We start from the raw sequence: 22239 nt of genomic DNA on the forward strand, positions 1-22239 counted from the left end.
ATTTTTGTACATTCGATACGTGTAAAGTATTATAATTCATAACAACACGATCTTCGAATGAGTATCGCATTAACTACGAGGTAACATACTGTGAGATATCTTTGTCAGTATTTGATATATCAACAGGAATAGATCATGTGCGTTCAATGACCCCTCGCAGCTATGCAGATATGTGACTACCGAATGTTCATAATTCGTTTTCTTATTAATTCAATTAACTTTATAAAAAAATACACGCGTTTGTCATTTCAGTGATCAAATATCTTATTAATATCAGTTAAGTTTCAATGTTACAATTAAACGTTCCGTTTATATCAAAAAATTTAGATTTTTATAGGGGGGTACATTTTTGCTGTTTTAAATATAAGAAGCATTTAATAAAACATTTAAATCACCTACATGATAAAAAAAAAAAAAATGTATAAAATATAAACATACACAGTATTCGATCTAGAAAGCATACTTTAATTGAGTTTGTGTCAACGTACCTTACTGTCAATATATTTCGTTGTATTTCGCCTACGAAATAATTTCTGTTTTCTTCGAAATTTCTAAAAACACTCGACATTCATAAAAAATTATAGTAAACTTAATCTCTGTTACCAAGAATGAATGTTTCACCAGAAACTACATAAAATGAACAGAAAGCGTAGAAAGTATACCGTTTATCGATCGACTAAAATGTTTATGCTGCTACACCGCACATATAAAACGCATAAACGTAAAATAAGAATAATTTTTCAGGAAGTATAATTTTTTATTAAACACTTGTTTATTAATTGTTTCACGATTCAGTTTAAAAGATATAAACAAATTATTTGAGGACGACTCTCGTATTGACACACCAACACTAAAGCAGGACGCGCCATATTAGTCGTATACTTCACGTTTAAAAAGAATCGATTACTGCAACGACTCATTGTCGGTGGTTTGAAATCTTAAATTCCACATCGTAAAATCGTAGTTCTAAAATAGGTCTTTCGAAAAAGATTATTAATTTAGGAAATACCATTTGAACAAATATATTTGCTATAGTTATTATTTTATCGTACATACAAGAAAAATGGAATGCTACATAGATACTGTATGCTACAATCAAAATAACATTGTTTTTAATGAACATAATTATATTTATATATATATATATGAGATACAGTACATTTTTTTTTTAATGTGACAATGATTATATGTTGATTATATTTAATAATAAAAAGCATTATTTAATGTAAGTGAAAGAAATAAAGAAAATACGTACATAATTCTTAAACAAAAAACATAGGAGAGTTCTCGTTCATTTGTAACGTCATGTTAACTCGCTGTGCTTCTTCCAAGTTATTTATATCTAAAGGAACACTGTAAAAACATAAATCGTAATTGTATAATAAGTAAATAGTAATTGAAATAGTAACATTTCTATGTATATATTTTACCCGTGTATCAATGCTCTGGCTCTAGCAGCTGCTAAATGAGCATAATAAGTAGGAGCAGGATAACTAACAGATCTTGTACACCGTGCGAACATATGACAAAGATAATATGTTAGTTGTTCAATTTCGTCTTCTGATAAATCATTTTCATTGCATATACATCTGTACTTGGTCGGTCTCGCAGTACCCTGTTATACAAATTTGTCACAGATACGTCCTAGGCAATGCTTGAATACTTACACCACGTAATGAAAAGTATAAATAGAACGTACCTGAATACTAGCATGTGATACAAGATAAAAATCCACTTGTGTAGGATGTGTAATTTCTGTGTCAACAATAGTGCCTGCTAACACGTTAAAATTCTTTTGATCACAATTGTTATCAGTTGGAAAAAGACGTATATGATGCCTCTTCTGAACTACAAGAAATGTAATTGGAATTTTATGTTCAGTAGATCCTTCTAACTTTGCAATGGCTCTCTTTATTGCAGATAATTCGAAATGCATAACTTGTGGAAGTTGGCCTTCACTTACACCATCTCTGAAAATAAATAGAAAGAAACCGTTTGTTAAATGAATTTTGGATAGTTAAATATACTTTCTTTCAACCAACAGGAACATTTATTGAACAATATTTACCGATAAAAAATTATTTTTCTAGGTTTATAGCTGGTCTTTTGCAAAAAATATATCAACTGTTTACGCATAATTTCTTCCAAACTTTGAATCATTTCTTCCCTTGGTGATTGGATTCTTATTTGTACATTATATTGAAAAGCACTCGGATCGTGACTTGCGGCGACCTATATTGAAATAACATTGATTTCTAAATGTATTTGGTGAACAAAAGGTTCAAAATTGTTCAAAAATAAAATTAAAAGTAGTTCTTACAGCAGCAATCGAAGGTATGTCTACAGCATCAGGCGAAGGATGAGTCACATCTGCACCAATTAACATACACGGTACTGATAAGCAAGGTGGTCTAAAAAATTAAATATTCGATATATGTATGTATAACTAAAACCTTAAATAAATAATACAAAATATTTATTAAAAGAATGTAATATTACAGATAGGTAGGAGCAAGTTTGTGATTAACTCCATTAAGTTTCGAATTTATCTTCAGTAAAATATTCGTGACTGTTGAAGGACTCAGTTTCATTAAAGTTTTACTTTTTAAACACTGAGTTACTACACCACCAGTTACTTTCAGTTCAGAAATTTGTTTTACCACACCTTAAAGTATCATAAAGTTTATTATAATATTTCTATGATATTATGTAAATTATTATGTAGTATGTCACTTACTGTATGATGCATTATCAAAAACTGGGATTACTACTACCACCAATCTCAAATTTTGCCTTTTTTTATCTTGAAAATATTCCATAATGTTGCTAATATTTCTTCCTAACATTAGATTTCCAAATGGAGTTAATGCCTTGCCAATGCTCATATTGACAGATACAGCTAAAGAAACACAAAACCAGTATGATCTTGAAATAATGTACTAACACGTAAATTTCAATGTTTTAAGCATTATAATAGAAAAGTTTTATGTATATAGTAACATACTAACCGCCGTGTTGTAAACTATCCTGTAAACGATATAAGTCACGATCTTGCGTTCTTTGGTCTAAATTCAAAATAGTCCACGTCAAATCTGGCAATTCGCACGGTTTGATAAATTTATCCGCTCGCCATACACCTTTAACTACATTAACTTGATTTTTGTTGTATTGCAACATGGGAGCTTGAAGAATTCTAGCTGGCACTTTTTCAAATTCTCCTTGTACAGAAAGGTGAAATTCATTCATTAAGGTCGGTTGTTGATTCAAATTCATACTAGCAAACTGTAAACATATTAATGTGGTGCTGAAATTAAAAATTATAATTTTGTGAATGTATAAATACTAAAAATACTTACACCCGCCATAATTTTTGCTTTACGTGTTTGAGTATCAGTTGCAGCATGTCGAATTAAATTAGTAGTTTGATCTTCATTTAGTTTCCTTTGTGTGACTTGTCCACCCACAATTGTACACAACTGCAAAGTATTAATAAATAATTAATGACTGTTTTCATAATAATAACTTAATATTAAAAATCGTTTATATACCTCCACAGGCAAGTGAATATTATTATTTCGGGATCCTACCCAAAGACAAGGTAAGTCAGGAAATCTTATTCTATAATTCTTTTTTTCTAAATAATATTGTTCCACTGTACACATCGAATTATTTTCTAAACGAAATTTGTTTTCTCTTGGACATCTGACTAATTCATTTACACGATAAGTTCTTCGAGTTGTAGGTTGACCAGGCAATTCATATTGTATTTTTAATCCCTTTAAAAATTTAGTTATTTTGTCTTTATTCCTTTCTACGTCTCGTGGTTGTAAAGTTGCCAAGGGTTGAGCCTGTCTAGGAGGTCTACACAACTCTCTCATCAAATCAATAATAGATTGGTCTTTAGGGAATCCTTTATGTGCCACTGCATGTAAATCATATTAAGTATGTATAGACATCACGAGAAAGCCAATAACATTTTGTATTTAACGTAAATCATATAAGATAATTATGCAAGTAAATATAACTGTATCAATAGATTACCATCAACATTTAAGTAAGCTCTTTTTCCAATTGCTACAGATTGAAATACGCCAATCCATAAATCCATGCCATCTGACAAAGATATAACTCTACCCGGTTCTGGTCTTGGAAAAAGTGATTTTCCCACCTATTTAAACGTTACTATATTAAGTTAAGTACTATATATTTACCATACTATGTACCTAAATAGCTATACTAAAATTAATATACATTTAATGACACAAAGTTAAATATAATTCTTCGAAAATTTAGTATTATGAAATAATTTACTGGTGTAAATGTATATGCAGGACCGTGGCGGAAAATAACTTCCAACGCTTGTACTCCTTTCTGCTCTCTTTCGCCATCATTATAACCCGCCTCCAGACCTCCTAACCATGATAAATCAAGAATTGCAACTTTTCGTAAGTATATTTTCCATACACGTTCTTGCTGTCGTTCAGGGTCTAGAACTTTTATTTCGTCTTCTACCTGTAGTATAAAATATAATATTATATATATATTTAAAAAAAAAGAAGATTTCGACTAGTAACAAATAGTTGGTTTAAACACTTACACTTGTACTACTAAATGGAAGATCGTTTCCACTATAAGCATTTTTTCTTCCATCAAATGCTGGATATCTGTTTGGAAAATGTTTTCTCCTATATAATTCAAAAATTGTTCTGAACATAAATTTTGGTTTATCTGGAGTAATAACGACATCATAATGTATAATATTTCTTATAAAATTTGGTTTAAATACGATTTTTAACATGTTTGTTTCCACCTGAATCTTTCTACCCTGTGTTCCATTATTTTTTTTGCGTGGAATTTGTTCTATATACGCTTGTGCCAGAGCAGTTGATAATACTACTTTTCCATTTCTCCTCTTTAAACTAACAGCAGTTTCCTAATTAAACAATACAGTGAAATTGGATTAAATATTAACAATCTGCTGAAATAACAATTTGACATGATTTGCTTCTATGTAAAAATCATACCTGTGGTTGTTGAGAAGTAGAGGGTGATGGTTTTTGCTGTTGAGCAGGAAATGATGGTTGCTGCTCTGGAGCAGGTGGTCCCTGTTGCTGCTGCTGTGGAACTGGTGGTCTCTGTTGCTGCTGCTGTTGTGGACCAGGTGGTCTCTGTTGCTGCTGCTGTTGTGGACCAGGTGGTCTCTGTTGCTGCTGCTGTTGTGGACCAGGTGGTTTCTGTTGCTGCTGCTGTTGTGGACCAGGTGGTCTCTGTTGCTGCTGCTGTTGTGGACCAGGTGGTCTCTGTTGCTGCTGCTGTTGTGGACCAGGTGGTCTCTGTTGCTGCTGCTGTTGTGGAGCAGGTGGTCTTTGTTGTTGCCATGGACCAGCTGGTTGCTGCTGCTGCTGTGGACCAGGTGGTCTCTGTTGCTGCTGCTGTTGTGGACCAGGTGGTCTCTGTTGCTGCTGCTGTTGTGGAAAAGGCGGTCTTTGTTGTCGCCATGGACCAGCTGGATGCTGCTGCTGCTGTGGAAATGGCGGTCTCTGTTGCTGCTGTTGTGGATCAGGCGGTCTCTGTTGCTGCTGTTGTGGATCAGGCGGTCTCTGTTGCTGCTGCTGTTGTGGACCAGGTGGTCTCTGTTGCTGCTGCTGTTGTGGACCAGGTGGTCTCTGTTGCTGCTGCTGTTGTGGACCAGGTGGTCTCTGTTGCTGCTGCTGTTGTGGACCAGGTGGTCTCTGTTGCTGCTGCTGTTGTGGAGCAGGTGGTCTCTGTTGCTGCTGCTGTTGTGGACCAGGCGGTCTCTGTTGCTGCTGCTGCTGTGGACCAGGCGGTCTCTGTTGCTGCTGCTGCTGTGGACCAGGCAGTCTCTGTTGCTGCTGCTGCTGTGGACCAGGTGGTCTCTGTTGTTGCTGCTGCTGTGGACCAGGTGGTCTCTGTTGTTGTGCAGCAGGTGCTCCCTGTTGCTGTGAACCAGAGGCTTGAGGGTCTTGTTCAGAGGGTTGCTGTTTCTGCCCTTTCTTTTTTCCTATACATCAAATACAAATTTATTTTACATTTATTCTTGCACAAAAGAAAGTTTAAAAGAATTACTTTTTAATATTAAAAATTACACATAATACGATATATGTATGCAAATGTAATCAAATACCTTTCTTTGTCATCTTGCTGCGCTATTGTTGGACCTGTAAAACAACAATCAATTCAGTGTTGTACAAACGTTAAGTAACAGTTTGAGTTTCTAACTTTCACAGGAGACAATATTTCCGTTACTTATATACGTTTTACTTTGATCACGTATCGCAATTTTTTCACTTCGTTATGAGTCACCTTTCCAGTACATACAATTGAGGGCATTACCGGTTTAATATTGATTACTCATTCACAGGCTCACCAATCTTCTAAAAATTAGCACTAAAGCAGAGTGCCCGTTAGCGGAAACTGCGTCTTATAAATATAATTAAAAACGAAGCAATATTTTGTGGTTGAATTATTAGAAAAATGATGACTTGTTCAATTTCTTAATTTTGAAATTTTATAGCTAAAGATTATACTTCAATACAGAATGATCGGGAAAAGTATATATTACCAGCTCAAAATAGGGTATGTATCTTTATTACATATATTACAATATGTGAACGATCTATCATTCTAAGCAGAGAGAAATTGAGGGAAATAGAGGGTCTTCTCCCAAGGTTTTCCTTGCATCTGGCATGGTGCTGCACCACGCGGCCAATTCTTTCAAAGTAAAACCCCGGGCACGAGCATCCTCTCTGTTCCTCTCTGTTATAAGTAAGAACACCATGGTATATCAACTTGTAGCGGTCATAGTAGCTGTTATGCTTCTTCAAGGAATATGGCAAGATGGCGACATGTTTAAAGCGAACGTCAAAATTGTTTAATATTTCGTTATTACAATCATCAGTGGACATTTCTCTTCGAGACTTAATATGTCCTGTGTGCCGTAGTATTTTGATTGAACCAGTGACATTGCCGTGCACTCATAATCTTTGTTTAAAATGTTTGAAAGGTACTTTTGAACATAATAGTTTAAGCTGTCCCCTATGTAGAATACGAGTCGGTTCTTGGTTGCGTACAGCAACAAGAACCGAAACATTAGTTAACAATAACCTTTGGGAATTAATTCGTACTAAATTTCCAAAAGAAGTTGAAAACAAGTACAACGGTGACGACAAAAACATTGAATTGGATGTTGGTAAGTTCCTTACGGGCAAGTAAACAAACGTAACATAACCTCTCTAAAAAGTATAAAAATATAAATATAGGAATAAGAAATGCATATATGTTTATGTATAACAGTTAATGATAATCTGTAGTTGCAAGTTCGTGTATAATTTTTCAATTTGTATGATTTGAAAACGTTTTAAGAAAATATCTTTTTTTGTTATTTTTATTTGTACTTGTTTATATATTGCAATATTCTTTTGTTTTAATTGTTATTTAATCTGTTTATTTTAATTTTTAAATTCTTTTTGATTAGTAATGTTCTTATTACTGAAAAGAAGGTAAATTGACATTTATTTAATCTATTGGTTTTTTTTTATATAGAATTTACTAGTGTTAATAAAACACTCAGTGCAGCAGGAGAAATTCGTCGGGAATATGAAGTGCAACTTCAAATGGCTGAAGAAGAAATACAGTGTCAAAGAAAAGCTGAACAGATAGCTAGTGAAGCATTAATTCGTAAGATTCAAGAAGAAGAACAGCAACAGTTGGCACAATTAACTCAAGATCAATTACTTGCAAAGTCTTTAGTCAAAAAGCAAATTGCAGAAAAGCATAAAGAAGCATCTAAATATTATAATAATTATCCTTATGCAGCTAATAATTTGTTCCATACCTCAAAGTTTAATGTTTCTACTATGACTGAAACAAATTCATGTAAAATGGAACCCCATAGTTCAAAATGCGAGAAAGAAATTGTTTTAGAGCCCCAAGATAACTCTGGATTAAGGAGATCAAATCAATTAAGGAGATCATTAATATCTAAAATTCGCGCAGAAAGATATGCTTTTAGTATAAAAAGTAATGATTCTTCTAATGTATGTAACGATTCCATGGGTAAATTTTGTTGTCAAAAACCAATGCCTATATATAATGCTACTGCAAGGACTTTGAAACATCAAGCAACAACAAAAATGATAGAATCTTGCATGTCAAACTACCCTATAGAATCTGCAACATCTTCCTCAAAAATATATGGTACTCAAAGCAAAGAAGAATTACATGTACCAAATGATGTTGTAAACAGTAAAAAGAAAAGTTTAGGAGTAGAGGTGTGCATATCTTCCGGAGACGACGATGAAAGAATGGGAAGTGCAGAAAGTGCCGGTAGTCATGATAGTATTAATCAAGAAATTCATCACTTTAAGCCAATAAAGGCTATGCCAAGAACACCGTTAAAAATTTCTACAGGTTGAGTAAGCTCTATATTCTTTGTCATTTTTGTATCCAATTACTTGATATTATTTACACAATTATAGAATATTGTATTTCAGATGGAAGACAAATAGATCCAAAATTAATTAGAGTTGTTCCTATTCTTAAAAGGATATCTAATGTTATACCTAAACCTCCATCTCAGACACATTTTAAACGAATTATTGGCTGTTCCTGGAGCGCATTTCGAGGTAAATTAATTTCATAAAAGTTTCAAATGTTTAATTCAACGGAAAAGAACAAAATGTAATAATATTTTTATTTGTTGCAGGTAAAACCAAACAACATATTAAAGAGAAAGAGATATATCAGGAAGAGATTGAACAGAAACCATCAACGTCTTACAATCAATCTCAAATTATCTCTAATAAAATAGTAAAATCTCAAATACATGAAAGCATTCGAAAACTTGATTTCGCTTCAGAAACCTCATTTGACTCCAATAAAAATTATGCTAAAAGTACGAACAAAGTGATAAATGGCACTAGAATTGGTAAAAAACTAATATCAGACGACCATAGGGATATTAAAAAGGTGGAGAAGTCTTGGAAATCAGATATTAGGAACGGGATGGTGTGTAAATCTAAACGACAGAAAAATTTATGGATTAAAAAAGACACAAGGAGTGGAACGGGTACGAAATATGTAGATGACATTGAAATGAGAAATTCAACATCTTCGTCTATATCTGTAAAAATAAATTCATCATACGGCGAAGAGATCGAAGTACAAAGGGAAGACGAGAGGACAGTAGAAAATATTGCGGAGAGAATAAAAAAGAGAAAAATAAATATGGATAAGAAGAATTCTGATAGCATGTGTTCGTTAAATTCAGAATCAGAAGTAATTATGAAAAAGAACACAAGGAAAAGATTATATAGAAAACAGAACCTCGAATACAAAGTAACAGACAATGTTCCTGTTACAGTACAAAAACGAAATAAAACTAAGCATACGAAGACTGCCTTGCCGAAAACGAAACAGCAAAGGGCGCGTCGAGCAAAGCAGTCTAGTACAGAAAGTTCCGAGAAAAGTGATGGCTCGATAGGATTGAGCTGTCAAATGAATAATTTTCCTTTAAGAAAAACAGCGCGAAATGGCAAACACAATAATTCTATCAATAGTGAACAACATGTCAATGTAAGCGATGAGAATATGGACAGTAACAATTATGATTCATCCGAATCTTGCAGTGAATTGCACGAATGTATGTCGGAAAATAATAATACTACCGAGGTGCATACAGTTGGAGAGAAAAGTATTCTTTCGGACGAAGAAATAATTAAAGAACAGGAACGAATGGAAAGGTTAGTTATACAAGAAAAAGAAGATTTCGAATTAGCACTGAGATTGCAAGCAAAGTTTGACGAAATGGAAAGAATAGCCGGTCGAACAAGACGATCGAAAAAGGCGATCGAAAGTGAAACAATTGAATTAGATTTGTATAAAATTGATGCTGGAAGAAATGTACAAAAAGCAATTAATTCGCATACTGCCAAACCATCGATCCTCAATCACACTGTCACCACTGAAGCTAAGAAACGTGGTAGGCCTCCGAAGCGTATAAAATAAAGCAACACATATATATACGCTGATCGTTGCGTCTGAACTGTGAACCTTCCAAATGGATGTTCCTATAAATTGTAAATGAAAGGTTTGAATTTCATCCTGTAGAATATTTTATCTATCTCAATCGAATTGTTTACATGGCTTGAAATGCGTACCTGGGACATATTAGTGCGATCATGAAAAGAGAAAAAATAACAAAGAAACGTTTCAATACATTTATGTAGGTAGCTATGTTTCTTGAAACATACATATATATATATAATCATGTTTTGTAATATTTTTTTATTTACACTCAATTTTAGCAATTATTATAACACGCACGTGCCGTGTTAAACTATCGTGAAGAGAAAATTTTTCTTAAACATTTTGATCGTTTTCGTCTTTTTCAGTTGTATGCTAATCAATGGAAGACAGATTTGACTGATATATAAGAGATAGAATTCCTGAGATTAAAAATTATAGCTTTAAAATGATGCTACCGTTTAAATACGACTTGAAAAATACAGTAGTACTTTCCTAACGCGTCTCCTATGAAACATGCGTCTATGACTAAAACAATTCTATTGAACAGAGAAATGGTTATTAACAGATTAGTATCGCTTTGGACTACCACTTCTTTACTTTAAATAATAAAAATAGGGAAACTTTGGTATAACGTAGTGCTATGCAAACTATAAACAGAAAAGAAGTAAAAAAAATATGTTTTATAACATTAATAAATTTTTTTTTTTAAATTTAATACTGTTTATAGCAAGCATAATTACTGTATATCGATTACATAAATTCGAGGATTATAGATAAATCAAAAGCTGCAAGCTTTAGCATGTATCAGAGAAATATCAATAGAAAATCGACCGAGCCTGCTTTCTATTTTCCCTTAGGAACTCATTATACGTTGGGTTTCGATAATCCATCAAACGAGACGAGTTTGTAAATGTAAACAAATCGTGTTCGACTCAGGGCCGGCGCACAGTTGCTTTCAGTTCTTCAAACGCCTTCGTCCGGTGCGTGTGTACTGTGAGACGGACCTGCATCGAACACGTGAAATTTGTATTCCATTTGCTGACCTGCCTCCTTGGACGGACTATAATTGAACATTGCAAACAAGTATATATTTTTATAGAACAGCCTCGCATCATAGACCTATCATACTTGTAATCTTCTTTATATTTAAACCTTTAAGTATGCGAAAATAGAAACAAGAGATTTTAAACATATTCGTGAAAACATTGATACGATCGAAGAAGTATGTATGTATGTATTTCCACTTCTATTTAATCTTTTTTATTTTTTACTCTTGACTTCCATCCAAGGTATTCTATGATATATCTTTGTTTTGTTTTGTTTTGTGATAATATCACAGTATTCAGCAATCTAACACACACACACACACACACACACACACACACACACACACACACGATTATTCGTAAAACATAATTCATTCCTAATTGGTGTTAGTTTATTGTTCGATTTCAAATAATTAAGAGAATATTTTAAATGCAGTACTTGGACAATTAACATTCTATTTTTCTCTTCGTTTCTGTGTATTTGTCTTTAATTTTTCTTCATTCTTTCCTGCATTATGTGTCTCGTTAATCTGAACGAAATTTTTCGATCTCGTTATTTGCAGGCTTCATTAGCAATATAAAAATAAAGAAAACAAAAAAAAAAAAAGAAAAAAATCACATAAAATAGAACGAAACGCCACAGCCATAAACTATACTTTGTTCGAACGGTAACTTCGAACATGCGTAGTCTATTAATTGTTATTTATATAAATACAGATTATACATTTATAGTTGCGAAACAAGTTAATAGAGTTGACCGAGTACAGATAGTTTCTGACGAATGACGAAAATCCAGGCAACGATGTGACAGATAGTTTTTTTGATTGTTTAAAATTTGAAAAAAATCGTGAGGGTTAAATTGTATACGTGTGTGTGCGCGCGCATGCGCGTGTATATGGCTATCCGTCAGATTTCGTGACTCGTTAGACTTCTTTCTTGCTCTGTCAATAGTAATAGTCTTTCACTTTTTTTATATAAATACTAATTATAAATACAATTAAAAATCGTATATATAAATATATATACTAATTGATACGTACGTTTAAAGGAAACGTATATTTGTAATAATTTGAAATAAGTCATGAAGAAGTCGAATCGATTAACTCATGTAATCTTAATCTAAACAATTCGCATCGATGGAACTATGGATACGAAAAAAAAGAATATATATGACATTAATATAAAAATAAGCCGTAAGACATACGAAAAATGTATAGAGAAAAAAAAAAAAAATATTTGCGTATAGATTTCCTATACGATACATTGTCGAACAATATATTATCAAACAATGGCAAGCTGCTGTATAGTTTAAATAAGAGAACGAAGAACAAGCGAAAAAATAAAATAAAATAAAAAAGATAACGAAGATGCACCGGTATGGATTTTAAAGAGTCATTTTTATATGCATCGCGCACGATTACTGCGAAGACAAAAAAAGAAAAGAATGTATCGGAGGTAACGTGAGGAAACGTTAATTTTCCCTGATACGTTTTATGTATGAATAACGAATAAACGAGTGTAACTGTTCTGCAAAGTATTTATCGTTATGCGTGTTTATATCGCCGAACGATCCTACCTCGGTTGCCCGGTTAACCATTTCACTGCGACGTACGTATGTTGTGTAATTGCAAATTGCTCGCTAAAACTCATGTATGTACACGTCATATGCAGTGAAAGAGTACAAAGAGCTTTAAATCGATTCGAGCTTGAAAGTCATTGACGCTATCGAATTGATTACGGAATCGATGTGTATACACTTGTATACATTGTCCGCAATGGGAAAGAGTAATTGGAAAAAAGTCTAGTTCGTTCGATCGTGGAATCTAGTTTTTGATCGATATGTTAACGTTCGGTTAGTTACATCATCGATCCGTACTGTACTGCTGAAAAAAAAGTGTTAACGAATATGCGCGCCACAATTCGGTCAAGGGTATTGGTATAAATTTCGACTGTAACGACTGTAAAAGTTTGCTAGAATAGTTGCGACATCTTCAAGTAATTTGTTGCACTAAACACGTGAAACGGGAAGATAATAGGACAATACGCCGTCTCTCTTTCACTGCTGTCAGTTACACCGTAATTCCAACTCCTACGTTCACTATGAAACATGAATTTCATAATGCACGCTTCTAAAATACGGTCAAAGCATTTAGACTTATGTGATCGAAGAATGTAATACTTATAAAAAATAAGTAAAAAGTTGTTTGCTACATATTGTCCATCCAGGACTGTGCTTAGAGTTCGCGAAACTTGGAAGAAAAGTTCGACTGTAATATATCTCATTAAATTTTGGTATAATTTTTTTCGAATAGCGAACGTACAACTAAAAAAATAAAAGAAGAAAAACAGCTGTAAATAGAGCGAGTAAGTAGCGAGGGTGAAAGCAAAGAGTAACAGATAAACGGAGTAAGGGAGATACGCATAAAGAGGAACAGACCACGGCGGGTGCAACGTGACCAAGGGACCACGTGATCGAATTGGCCAATTGGAAGGTTCGCGGTGCCGCGGTCACGTTGCACTCGGCGTGGCTCAGTGCCCCCTTGCTCTTGCAAACTGCCTCTCCTTTTCTATACATCTCTCCAAGTTGTACGTTGGCATATGCGAAGAACTGTTCTCTGCCCCAGTCGTAGTGTGATTGCTTGTCTAGCATTTTAACTTTTTTTTTTTCAAAAACTCGAGTCTCGTGTGACAGCTCGCAACGAAATAGGATAGTGCATAACAATGCAACCTATATCGTAATCTTTGCGCAACAAATACAACGTGAGTGCGGAACTCGTTTGCGAAACGCCTAGTCGAAAGTGTCTATTTAAATCGTGATAATTAATTCAGTGCAAATCGCGAATGGTTAAGAAGAAACAGTTATTGCATTCAAATATAGAATGTGCGTGTTCAGAGAAGATTGTAAGTATTTGAGCAAATACGCATCTACATAGTTGGTTCGGTCAACGTGCCCCGTTCTACTCGGTTAGTAATTTCAAAGTGCAACCGCATTAATATCGTCTCGACAAACATGGTGCATTTTATCTTATTTAAAGATAAAACGTTAAATTCGAGGTTCGTTCCTATTTATTTTCGTCATAGAATTCACCTGATAGCAGAAATCGAATTACGCATTTATCTCGCATCTTTCGTTCTATCGATATATCGAAAACTATTTGCGATATGACATGCGCACAATAAACTAGTACCTTTTACGCGTATTACGTAGTTAAAAGATCGAAAATATTTTATCTATCGTGTCATTGAATAATGTTAAATAAAAAAACAATCATACGAATTATCGACTGAAAGAAATAATAACCAATAAGAAAGTTTATTTAACACGTATGAAATCAAATCATAGAACATATATCGACACTGTTTTATCGACACGCTGACGATCGAAAGGTAGAGTAGTAATTGTTTGCATCACGATCTATCGAAAGGAAAGCGATTATGTCAGCGGGTCAGTATGTCAAGTTCGTGTTCATTTTCAAGCATGAAATATTACCGATTCCGTTTGTTTTTATCGCATCGTTATAAACTATAAACTATTCAAGACATAATGTGAAGGAATACCATAACGCGTCGTTGTTTAGTAATATCGATTTACGTCATAATTGTTTGTTACGTGGATCACATATATAAATGTAAATCGCATAACAGATACGTTAAAGAGCCAGGTTATCGATTAGCTTACCGAGTGCATTTACTGCACGTTGAAATTATTTTTGTCGACAAGCAATTAACATCCTCCAACTTCGTTACCGCATTCGATTCCTTATGTCTTGTTGGGGGAACAGGTTGCTTTTCTATACTTACCGGCTTTGATGTTCGCTAGTTTTCTCTGAATAACGATGATCGTTGTCGCTGTGAATTATCCTTGACGTTCAGGCCCGGTCGAGTGTGGATAGTAGGTTAAGTAAACAAGCTAAAAGCTTGTGGCAAGCGACGCAAATTTCACCGATTGCGTTTTCTACACTTGTTGATCGGAAGCTAAAGAGAAGAGAAAATCGTAGCGAGATTTAGGGAAAGGAAATCACGATCGGGAAAGTAGTAATGTAGATTCGATCGAAAGATCGAACACGGTTCAACTCTTTTCTACCTTTTTCTTTTCGTAGCAGCTTTGCCGAGTTACGATTTCGATGGCGCAGCTAAATAAACGCTGCATCAGCTGATACGGGCGGGAAATTCAAAGATTGCTTTTTTTTCTCTTTTGATAAGCGTGTGCGGTTCGTCAAGAATAAAGGTAGATTATAACGTCGAACGATTAACGTACTTTGAACGTTTATACGAAAATGTTTGTAATTCAGATTTATTTTTAGTTAATTCAGATTTAGTTTAAAAAAGTTAAACCATTAACAAAACTTAAAGTTTCGAGAAACAGGTATTATAATTATATAACACGTATCTATATTCGGGCACGGAGGGGAGTGAATGGTAGTTACGTGAATCGATCTGGAATTAATTAGTAGCTAACGAAGTTGGACAAAAATAAAGATCGCAGTCAGAATCGCACGGTTTGTTTCCTTTATGTTACATTCTATAGACGCACTTTATTTCACGCCATTCGTATGTACATAACTCTAACAGCCTCTCGAAGTAATTAGCAAAGTAGAAGATGAATAGATGAAAGATATGGAAATTGTATCCTGTTTTTTCTACTAATTATAAATAGGATTTCAGTTTTTGCATCGCGTCAGGTTGTGAAAATCGTTGGCGCGCGTTGGCACAGTAGAATTACGAGTAATAAGTCAGCCTTCGGAACTGATTACGGGGCAAGCAGCCGGGTATCTTTCAGCCGTGACAATTGTTGATGACGTTTAAAGGGAAATAGAAAGAGAAAAGGAAACTGAGTAATGGAAGTTGAGGGTGAGGAAGAATCGTGAAAGGAGAAAGAGTGGAAGAATCGGTACTCGTCGCGAGGAGAAGGTGGCGATGGTGCGATATGAATCGACGACAGACGATCCTCGAGAGACACCAGTTTTTTCTTTTCCATAAACAGCGAGAAGTTTCAATCGAGAGAATAGTAGATCGATCGAGCTCGGTGCCGACCTTGATGACCTAAAAAGCGGCTCTTCGTTCGGCAGAATCGATTCGTCAGGATGACGGTACTCGGTGGCTAAGGGGTACACACTGTTCGTTCAAGCTGGTGATTCGAACAGAACCGTCTACCTAGAGGTGAATCTTCTGAATTGTTTCTCCTTCGGGAGAGAAGGAAGGAAGTTTCAGTTTGAGAGTAAACAAAAAACACGATATAAATAAAGCAGTGCGAGGCGAAAGGATCGTAAACCGGTGATAGAGAGTTCGAAGAGAAGTCGGAAATAGAAGAGCGGCGAAGGGTGAGACGGGTGGCGGAAGATTGGGAAAATAGAAGCGGAAGATGACAGGCAGTCGCAATAGCGAAATAGATCCGGAAGTGACGGTACACGGCGAGGGTGGAAAGCATACGGTTCATTGGTTTCGCAAAGGTCTCAGACTTCACGACAACCCTTCGTTGAGGGAGGGTCTTGCCGGTGCCTCCACCTTTCGGTGCGTCTTCGTTTTGGACCCATGGTTCGCCGGCAGTACCAACGTTGGCATTAATAAATGGAGGCGAGTATGCCAAGTTACATCATTTTTCTATGATACGAATCAATTACCTTTCAACGGATCGGCGAACTGGAAGGAATCGATAGGAGTCGTTGGTAGCGAAAGGATTAATTGTATTTCTGAAACAATATATCTTTTACCTTTGTTCCCTGCACAGGTTTTTGCTGCAATGCTTGGAGGATCTCGATTGCTCGCTGAGAAAATTGAATTCTAGACTGTTCGTGATACGAGGACAACCAGCTGATGCTCTGCCGAAATTGTTCAAGGAATGGGGCACGACGAACTTGACCTTCGAGGAGGATCCAGAACCATACGGACGTGTTCGGGATCATAATATATCGGCACTATGCAAGGAACTCGGTATCTCGGTGGTCCAAAGGGTATCGCATACTCTCTACAAGTTGGACGAGTAAGTCCGATCAATGTTCCCCGAGTCTTCGATTCGTCTTCTTCTACTTGTACTCCTGACCCTACCGATTTCTATATATTTTTCGATCATTTATCATTGACACGTTGCTGGATCATATTTCAGGATCATCGAGAAGAACGGAGGAAAGCCGCCGTTGACGTACCATCAGTTTCAAAATGTTGTCGCCAGTATGGATTCACCTGAACCGCCAGTACCGACGGTCACTTCCGTCTGCGTAGGCTCCGCCTATACTCCACTGAAGGAGGATCACGACGATCATTACGGTGTTCCGACCCTCGAAGAACTTGGTAAATCTTTACGCTTTCTAGCTGAAGGGAGGGAATCATTAATCCCAGTCCCCAAGGAACGAACAGTTCAGAGCTCTGTTCAGATTTTCATGATAGTATAATAATAGAGATTTTGAAAGTGAGAAAAGAAAACGAGGAATGAGTTTACAGGATTCGACACGGAAGGATTGTTACCACCTGTATGGGTCGGGGGTGAGAGCGAAGCGTTGGCGCGTCTGGAACGTCATCTGGAGAGGAAGGCTTGGGTGGCTAGTTTTGGAAGACCGAAAATGACCCCGCAATCTTTATTACCCAGTCAAACGGGTCTTTCGCCTTACTTACGATTCGGTTGTCTCAGCACCAGACTTTTTTACTATCAGCTCACCGACTTGTATAAAAAGGCACGGTGTTGTGCTCTCTGCTTCGTGTTTCGTTTTTAAATACCAATCAGCATTGTAATTTCAACGTTAATTGTTTCCCTTTCAGATTAAGAAAGCTGTACCACCGCTTTCGTTACACGGTCAGCTTTTGTGGCGAGAATTCTTCTACTGCGCCGCCACGAAGAATCCAAACTTCGATCGGATGCAAGGAAATCCGATTTGCGTTCAGATACCCTGGGACAAGAACGTTGAAGCCCTTGCCAAATGGGCGAACGTGCGTAAACTTTGACAGTTTCTTTGAAATTACTATTATCGTTCGAGACGGGTTGGAAAAGATCACAGATGGATATGATATTCGTTGAACAGGGTCAAACAGGTTTTCCATGGATCGATGCGATCATGACTCAGCTGAGGGAAGAAGGTTGGATCCATCACTTGGCTAGACATGCTGTCGCTTGTTTCCTGACCAGAGGTGACCTTTGGATCTCCTGGGAAGAAGGAATGAAGGTGAAATGTCATTTCTCGCGTACTGGCATTTCGATCAATGTTAGAATAGATTAAGGTGCAACGTTGACGAGACATCAACATTATTCTCTAGGTATTCGACGAACTTTTGCTGGACGCTGATTGGTCGGTCAATGCAGGAATGTGGATGTGGTTATCGTGCAGCTCGTTTTTTCAACAATTCTTCCATTGTTATTGTCCGGTAAGGTTTGGCAGGAAAGCCGATCCAAACGGCGATTACATCAGGTGATTTTAACTCTCTCGAATGAATAATCTTGTAACTTGACGTTCAATAAATATGGATAATTTTCTTTTCTTTGATCCTGTATCAGGCGATACCTGCCAGTCTTGAAAAATTTTCCCACGAGATACATTCATGAACCATGGAACGCACCGCTCAGCGTCCAACGAACGGCGAAATGTATTATCGGTAAGGATTACTCGTTACCGATGGTAAATCATAGCAAGAGCTCGAGGATCAACATCGAGAGAATGAAGCAAGTCTATCAGCAGTTGAACAAGTATCGGGGGAATGGTAAGCACGTTTTGGAATCAATAAATTGGTCGGATCGTCATCTCTACTTTTGTTGTTGCAGGAGCTTCCATCAAGGGGGAGACAGTTGGTAAGTAAAATATAGGAGCGATGAATTAGCGTAACGAAAGTATAACGAGAAGCTTTTGCGCTAGGTTTATTGAACACGTTGCCACCGCCAGCGATGAAGGAGAACGAGGAAGAAAAGAAAAAACAGGTGCAGTCTCCTCCACCTGCTGAGAATCAACTGAAAATGGAAACTCTTGCCAATACGACGCAACAGCATCACCATCAACATCAATAGCGGCAACTACGACCACGTTGTGCCGATGATCACGCGATAAACTGGAGAGACAATTGGTTTTATTTATCGTTATTTATTTTTTCTTCTCCTCTTTACGAAACCGCTACGGATTATCACGCGGATAGAGACTTTCTGTGTTGTTACTGGTTACAATCATCTTGCAATTTCTACGATGAACTTTGGATATTTTCGCATAAGCACGTGTCGTAGCAAGAGACTTGTGTCAGCTACGAGACGAAAGAGTAAAAACGATGGGAATTTTATATTCTTATTGCTGTACATAATACATGTGCATCATAAAGAGATTTTTCTGACCACTATCGTCTCCGCTCCCTAATGATTTATCGTGTGAATATACTCACCTCAATAACAGTTTCCCTGTTTTATCGACCATTAAATTAGCTAAAAGCCTCGTCGAAAATAAAGGTACGATTATATTCTTTCTCCTTCTAATCTGATTAAGTAATGCCGATTAATAAAACGATTACGTTGGATATTTCGATACAAAGAAAGAGAAGAGACACGATTATGAGTACCAATCATCATTATACTTCTCATTATAGTTTGATATTTTTGTTCGAAGTTGGAGCTAAATCATCGCTTATCGGTAAAAGTGTATTTTCATTTCCCTACGACAAACAACAATCAAAAGAAGGCTGTTTAAAGTTCGTCGTGGCATCTAATTGACGTACGTTTTATCTGCAAAGTACGAAATCGCGTTCTAACGCGTTGACTGCCGCCGCAACATTTACCATTTCATTTACACGGAATTCTGATAAATAACAGAAATACTTAAATATCATCGGGATAAGATTATTGCTCGATAAAAAGAATGGTGTTAATTTATTTAGCGTGCCAGTCAAAGCGTTAAACCCTTTTTATATATTTTCAACTCGCACGCAAACTCTCGTCAATTGTGCGTACTCGTATTTCTCAGGGAGAACTTACGTCACTGGGTCCTTTTTTTTTTATTTTTTCATGTCAACAAATGATATATTTTTAGTGCCTATAGTACTTATAGTTTTACAGTACATTTCTCGTTAGATTTAAACAATTACAAATGAACATTCTCCAACACTCAAAGACGGAACTCTAAATGTTTCTCTTTTGCAAGCTACCTCTCTCACTCGTTCTCACTCTTTCTTTCTCACTCTAGCGCTCGCATATTCATACACACGCGCACGCATACAATGTACGTAATCGTTATATATTTTTTTATTCGTTCATCTTTTTTTAATTCTGTTCTTTTCACCTCTGTTTTCACTCGCTCTTTCGTTCGTAGGTTTACTACTGGAATCATAGACGATTTCTTCGTTTATCTTCGCCATCCGTTTCACGTGTGCCTTTATAAACGTTATGTGTCTCGTAAGTATGTTCACCCTTGGGTGAATCATGAAAAAAAGAAAAAAAGATTTTCGAGCTACGGTTGGTGGTCGCGGTGTATTTGCGTACAGTTCTCCAAAATACGCAGCGAGTATACCGAAGAAAAGATATCATTTTCCAGGTTCGAGTCAACTTTCATCGTTTCTACAAGGTATTTGCAAAGAGGCAGTAGCAATTTGTTATTAATAACGTTACGTAGAAAGTAATCTCGGTTAACGTTTGAGAAAACTAACGGCGAGTACTTTTCTTATAGTTTAAAAGGGACCACGAAGGAAAGTGGTGGAAAAGCAAGACTGTTGTTTCGGTACACGTCGAAACAAACACGTTACAGAGGTTTACGTTGACCTAGGTGAAATTGCATCCCATTGAGAGGGGATAAACGAGATCCACTTGGGAGACTTTGTTGTTCGATAGAGTACACGGGGTTGACCAGTCTGAAGGAATATTAACACTTGGTCGAGAACGGTCTTTCTAGGTCGAGAGAAGAATTTTCAAGAGTCGATTGATCGGAGGTGAAAAGGAGCGAACGCTTGAACCGTCGTCGCCGGATTTGCTGAGTCAACGATCTTTTTGTCAGTTTCGCGGTATGAAAGTTGCTACGACGTTCCAAGGAAACAACGTTCCAAATGTAAAGTCAATTAATTAGAAACGTTCCAGATATCTGAACATATTTTAACACAGTCGAAATATAACATTTTCTAGATCTGGAAATACGGCAGCTTCGCAAAGAGCACGGTAGCCAGAAAAATGATAGGCGCGTTCTAACGACGAATCTTTGTCGAATTTCAATGAACGTAAGTTAAGCAAATTTGTAGATAAATTTATATTTTTCGTGCAAAGTCGGAGCTATTCGACGAGAGTAGGAAGCACGTGTACGCGTGTAAGGTCGCGTGTCGCGTGTAAGGTGTCACGTGTACCGAGGAGGAACCGCGGCTGGCTGTACGTACGTCCTGGAAAGGCTTGATCGGATCGATAACCTAATTAATTAACGACCGACCACCGGCCGCATTTGTAAGTTCAGAGAAGTAAGTACGTGTGAGTCGCGGTCCGAGAGAAACAGCCACTGTCATAGGCTGCCGATTACATCGATTTCTACGCCTTTCCATTACCTGCGTTATTGCTTACCCTCTTCACTCTAAGCCCGGAACGAATTTTCGGCAGAATACAAAGCTGACTCGAACCGTATTAATTACAGATTTTTAACTATCACCGAGCTCGACGTAGACGCAAGAAGAAAAGGAAACAGATTCGTTTCTTCCCGCTACGAATTTCGGAGAAATGCGTGCTCGATCGAACGCGCCCCTCGCCCGGGCAAAATTTCAAATTTCACGCGTATCGTTTCGAGTAAGTTAACACCGTTCACTCAACGCGTTCAACCCTTTTTCTTCCCTATTTTTTTCTTCGAGAATAACTACGAATTCGAGAGTAAGAATCGTCGAATTTCGTTATCTTTCTCACCCCCTCACACACACATACACGCACAAGCACGCGATTATTTTTCTTTTATTTCATTTTTCCTCGTTTAGTCGGTTCTCCACTCGATTTAGCTCGTGTAGACGTACGCGTGACAGAAGTAGACCTCGATAATAATAATTAGTTGTCGGAATTAAAATGTACTTCACTTTTTTTTTTTTCTTCGGTACAATTAGTGCGGTTAACTAATCTATACTATTAACTATGTCCACAATGATCGCTACAATTTTTTTGTTTTCCTTTACTCATAGTTCATAGTATAAATGTCGACAGCTTACGATACGTAAACGCTACGCTAAAACA

At 36.4% G+C, this 22239-nt stretch overlaps 3 protein-coding genes across 9 annotated transcripts; 2 read left to right on the forward strand and 1 right to left on the reverse strand.

Annotated features, from left to right (window-relative positions):
* Nucleotides 1-997: 997 nt before the first annotated feature.
* LOC114877324 (protein argonaute-2) lies at nucleotides 998-15757 on the reverse strand. Of its 6 annotated transcripts, none has more exons than XM_046286085.1 (16): nucleotides 14895-15757; nucleotides 6146-6179; nucleotides 5025-6022; nucleotides 4598-4933; nucleotides 4312-4512; nucleotides 4042-4168; nucleotides 3549-3922; nucleotides 3357-3476; nucleotides 3009-3282; nucleotides 2738-2899; nucleotides 2500-2665; nucleotides 2321-2411; nucleotides 2069-2232; nucleotides 1700-1970; nucleotides 1431-1615; nucleotides 998-1353 (listed from the first exon to the last, which is right to left on the reverse strand). In XM_046286085.1, exons 2-16 carry the CDS (start codon nucleotides 6156-6158, stop codon nucleotides 1263-1265), a joined length of 3573 nt encoding a protein of 1190 aa, XP_046142041.1. In that variant the 5' UTR covers nucleotides 6159-6179; nucleotides 14895-15757; the 3' UTR covers nucleotides 998-1262. The 6 variants fall into 6 exon arrangements, with proteins under 6 accessions (XP_046142041.1, XP_046142042.1, XP_046142045.1 ...); XM_046286086.1 differs by lacking the exon at nucleotides 14895-15757 and adding an exon at nucleotides 6584-6644; XM_046286089.1 differs by lacking the exon at nucleotides 14895-15757 and adding an exon at nucleotides 6355-6373.
* Nucleotides 6389-10762, forward strand: LOC114877342 (E3 ubiquitin-protein ligase RNF168-like). The gene is made up of 5 exons (XM_029189805.2): nucleotides 6389-6597; nucleotides 6847-7210; nucleotides 7564-8430; nucleotides 8514-8645; nucleotides 8726-10762. Exons 2-5 carry the CDS (start codon nucleotides 6859-6861, stop codon nucleotides 10024-10026), a joined length of 2652 nt encoding a protein of 883 aa, XP_029045638.1. The 5' UTR covers nucleotides 6389-6597; nucleotides 6847-6858; the 3' UTR covers nucleotides 10027-10762.
* Nucleotides 15758-16450: 693 nt separating the features above from the next.
* Nucleotides 16451-19505, forward strand: LOC114877345 (cryptochrome-1-like). Of its 2 annotated transcripts, none has more exons than XM_029189823.2 (10): nucleotides 16451-16667; nucleotides 16822-17073; nucleotides 17197-17381; nucleotides 17532-17761; nucleotides 17847-18014; nucleotides 18107-18247; nucleotides 18339-18490; nucleotides 18577-18779; nucleotides 18841-18867; nucleotides 18920-19505. In XM_029189823.2, the coding sequence occupies exons 1-10, from the start codon at nucleotides 16456-16458 to the stop codon at nucleotides 19078-19080; spliced, it is 1731 nt and encodes a 576-aa protein (XP_029045656.1). In that variant the 5' UTR covers nucleotides 16451-16455; the 3' UTR covers nucleotides 19081-19505. The 2 variants fall into 2 exon arrangements, with proteins under 2 accessions (XP_029045656.1, XP_029045658.1); XM_029189825.2 differs by having other exon boundaries at nucleotides 18932-19505.
* Nucleotides 19506-22239: the final 2734 nt, after the last annotated feature.

Source organism: Osmia bicornis, chromosome 6 (assembly GCF_907164935.1).
Source record: "Osmia bicornis bicornis chromosome 6, iOsmBic2.1, whole genome shotgun sequence".
NCBI lineage: Eukaryota > Metazoa > Arthropoda > Insecta > Hymenoptera > Megachilidae > Osmia > Osmia bicornis.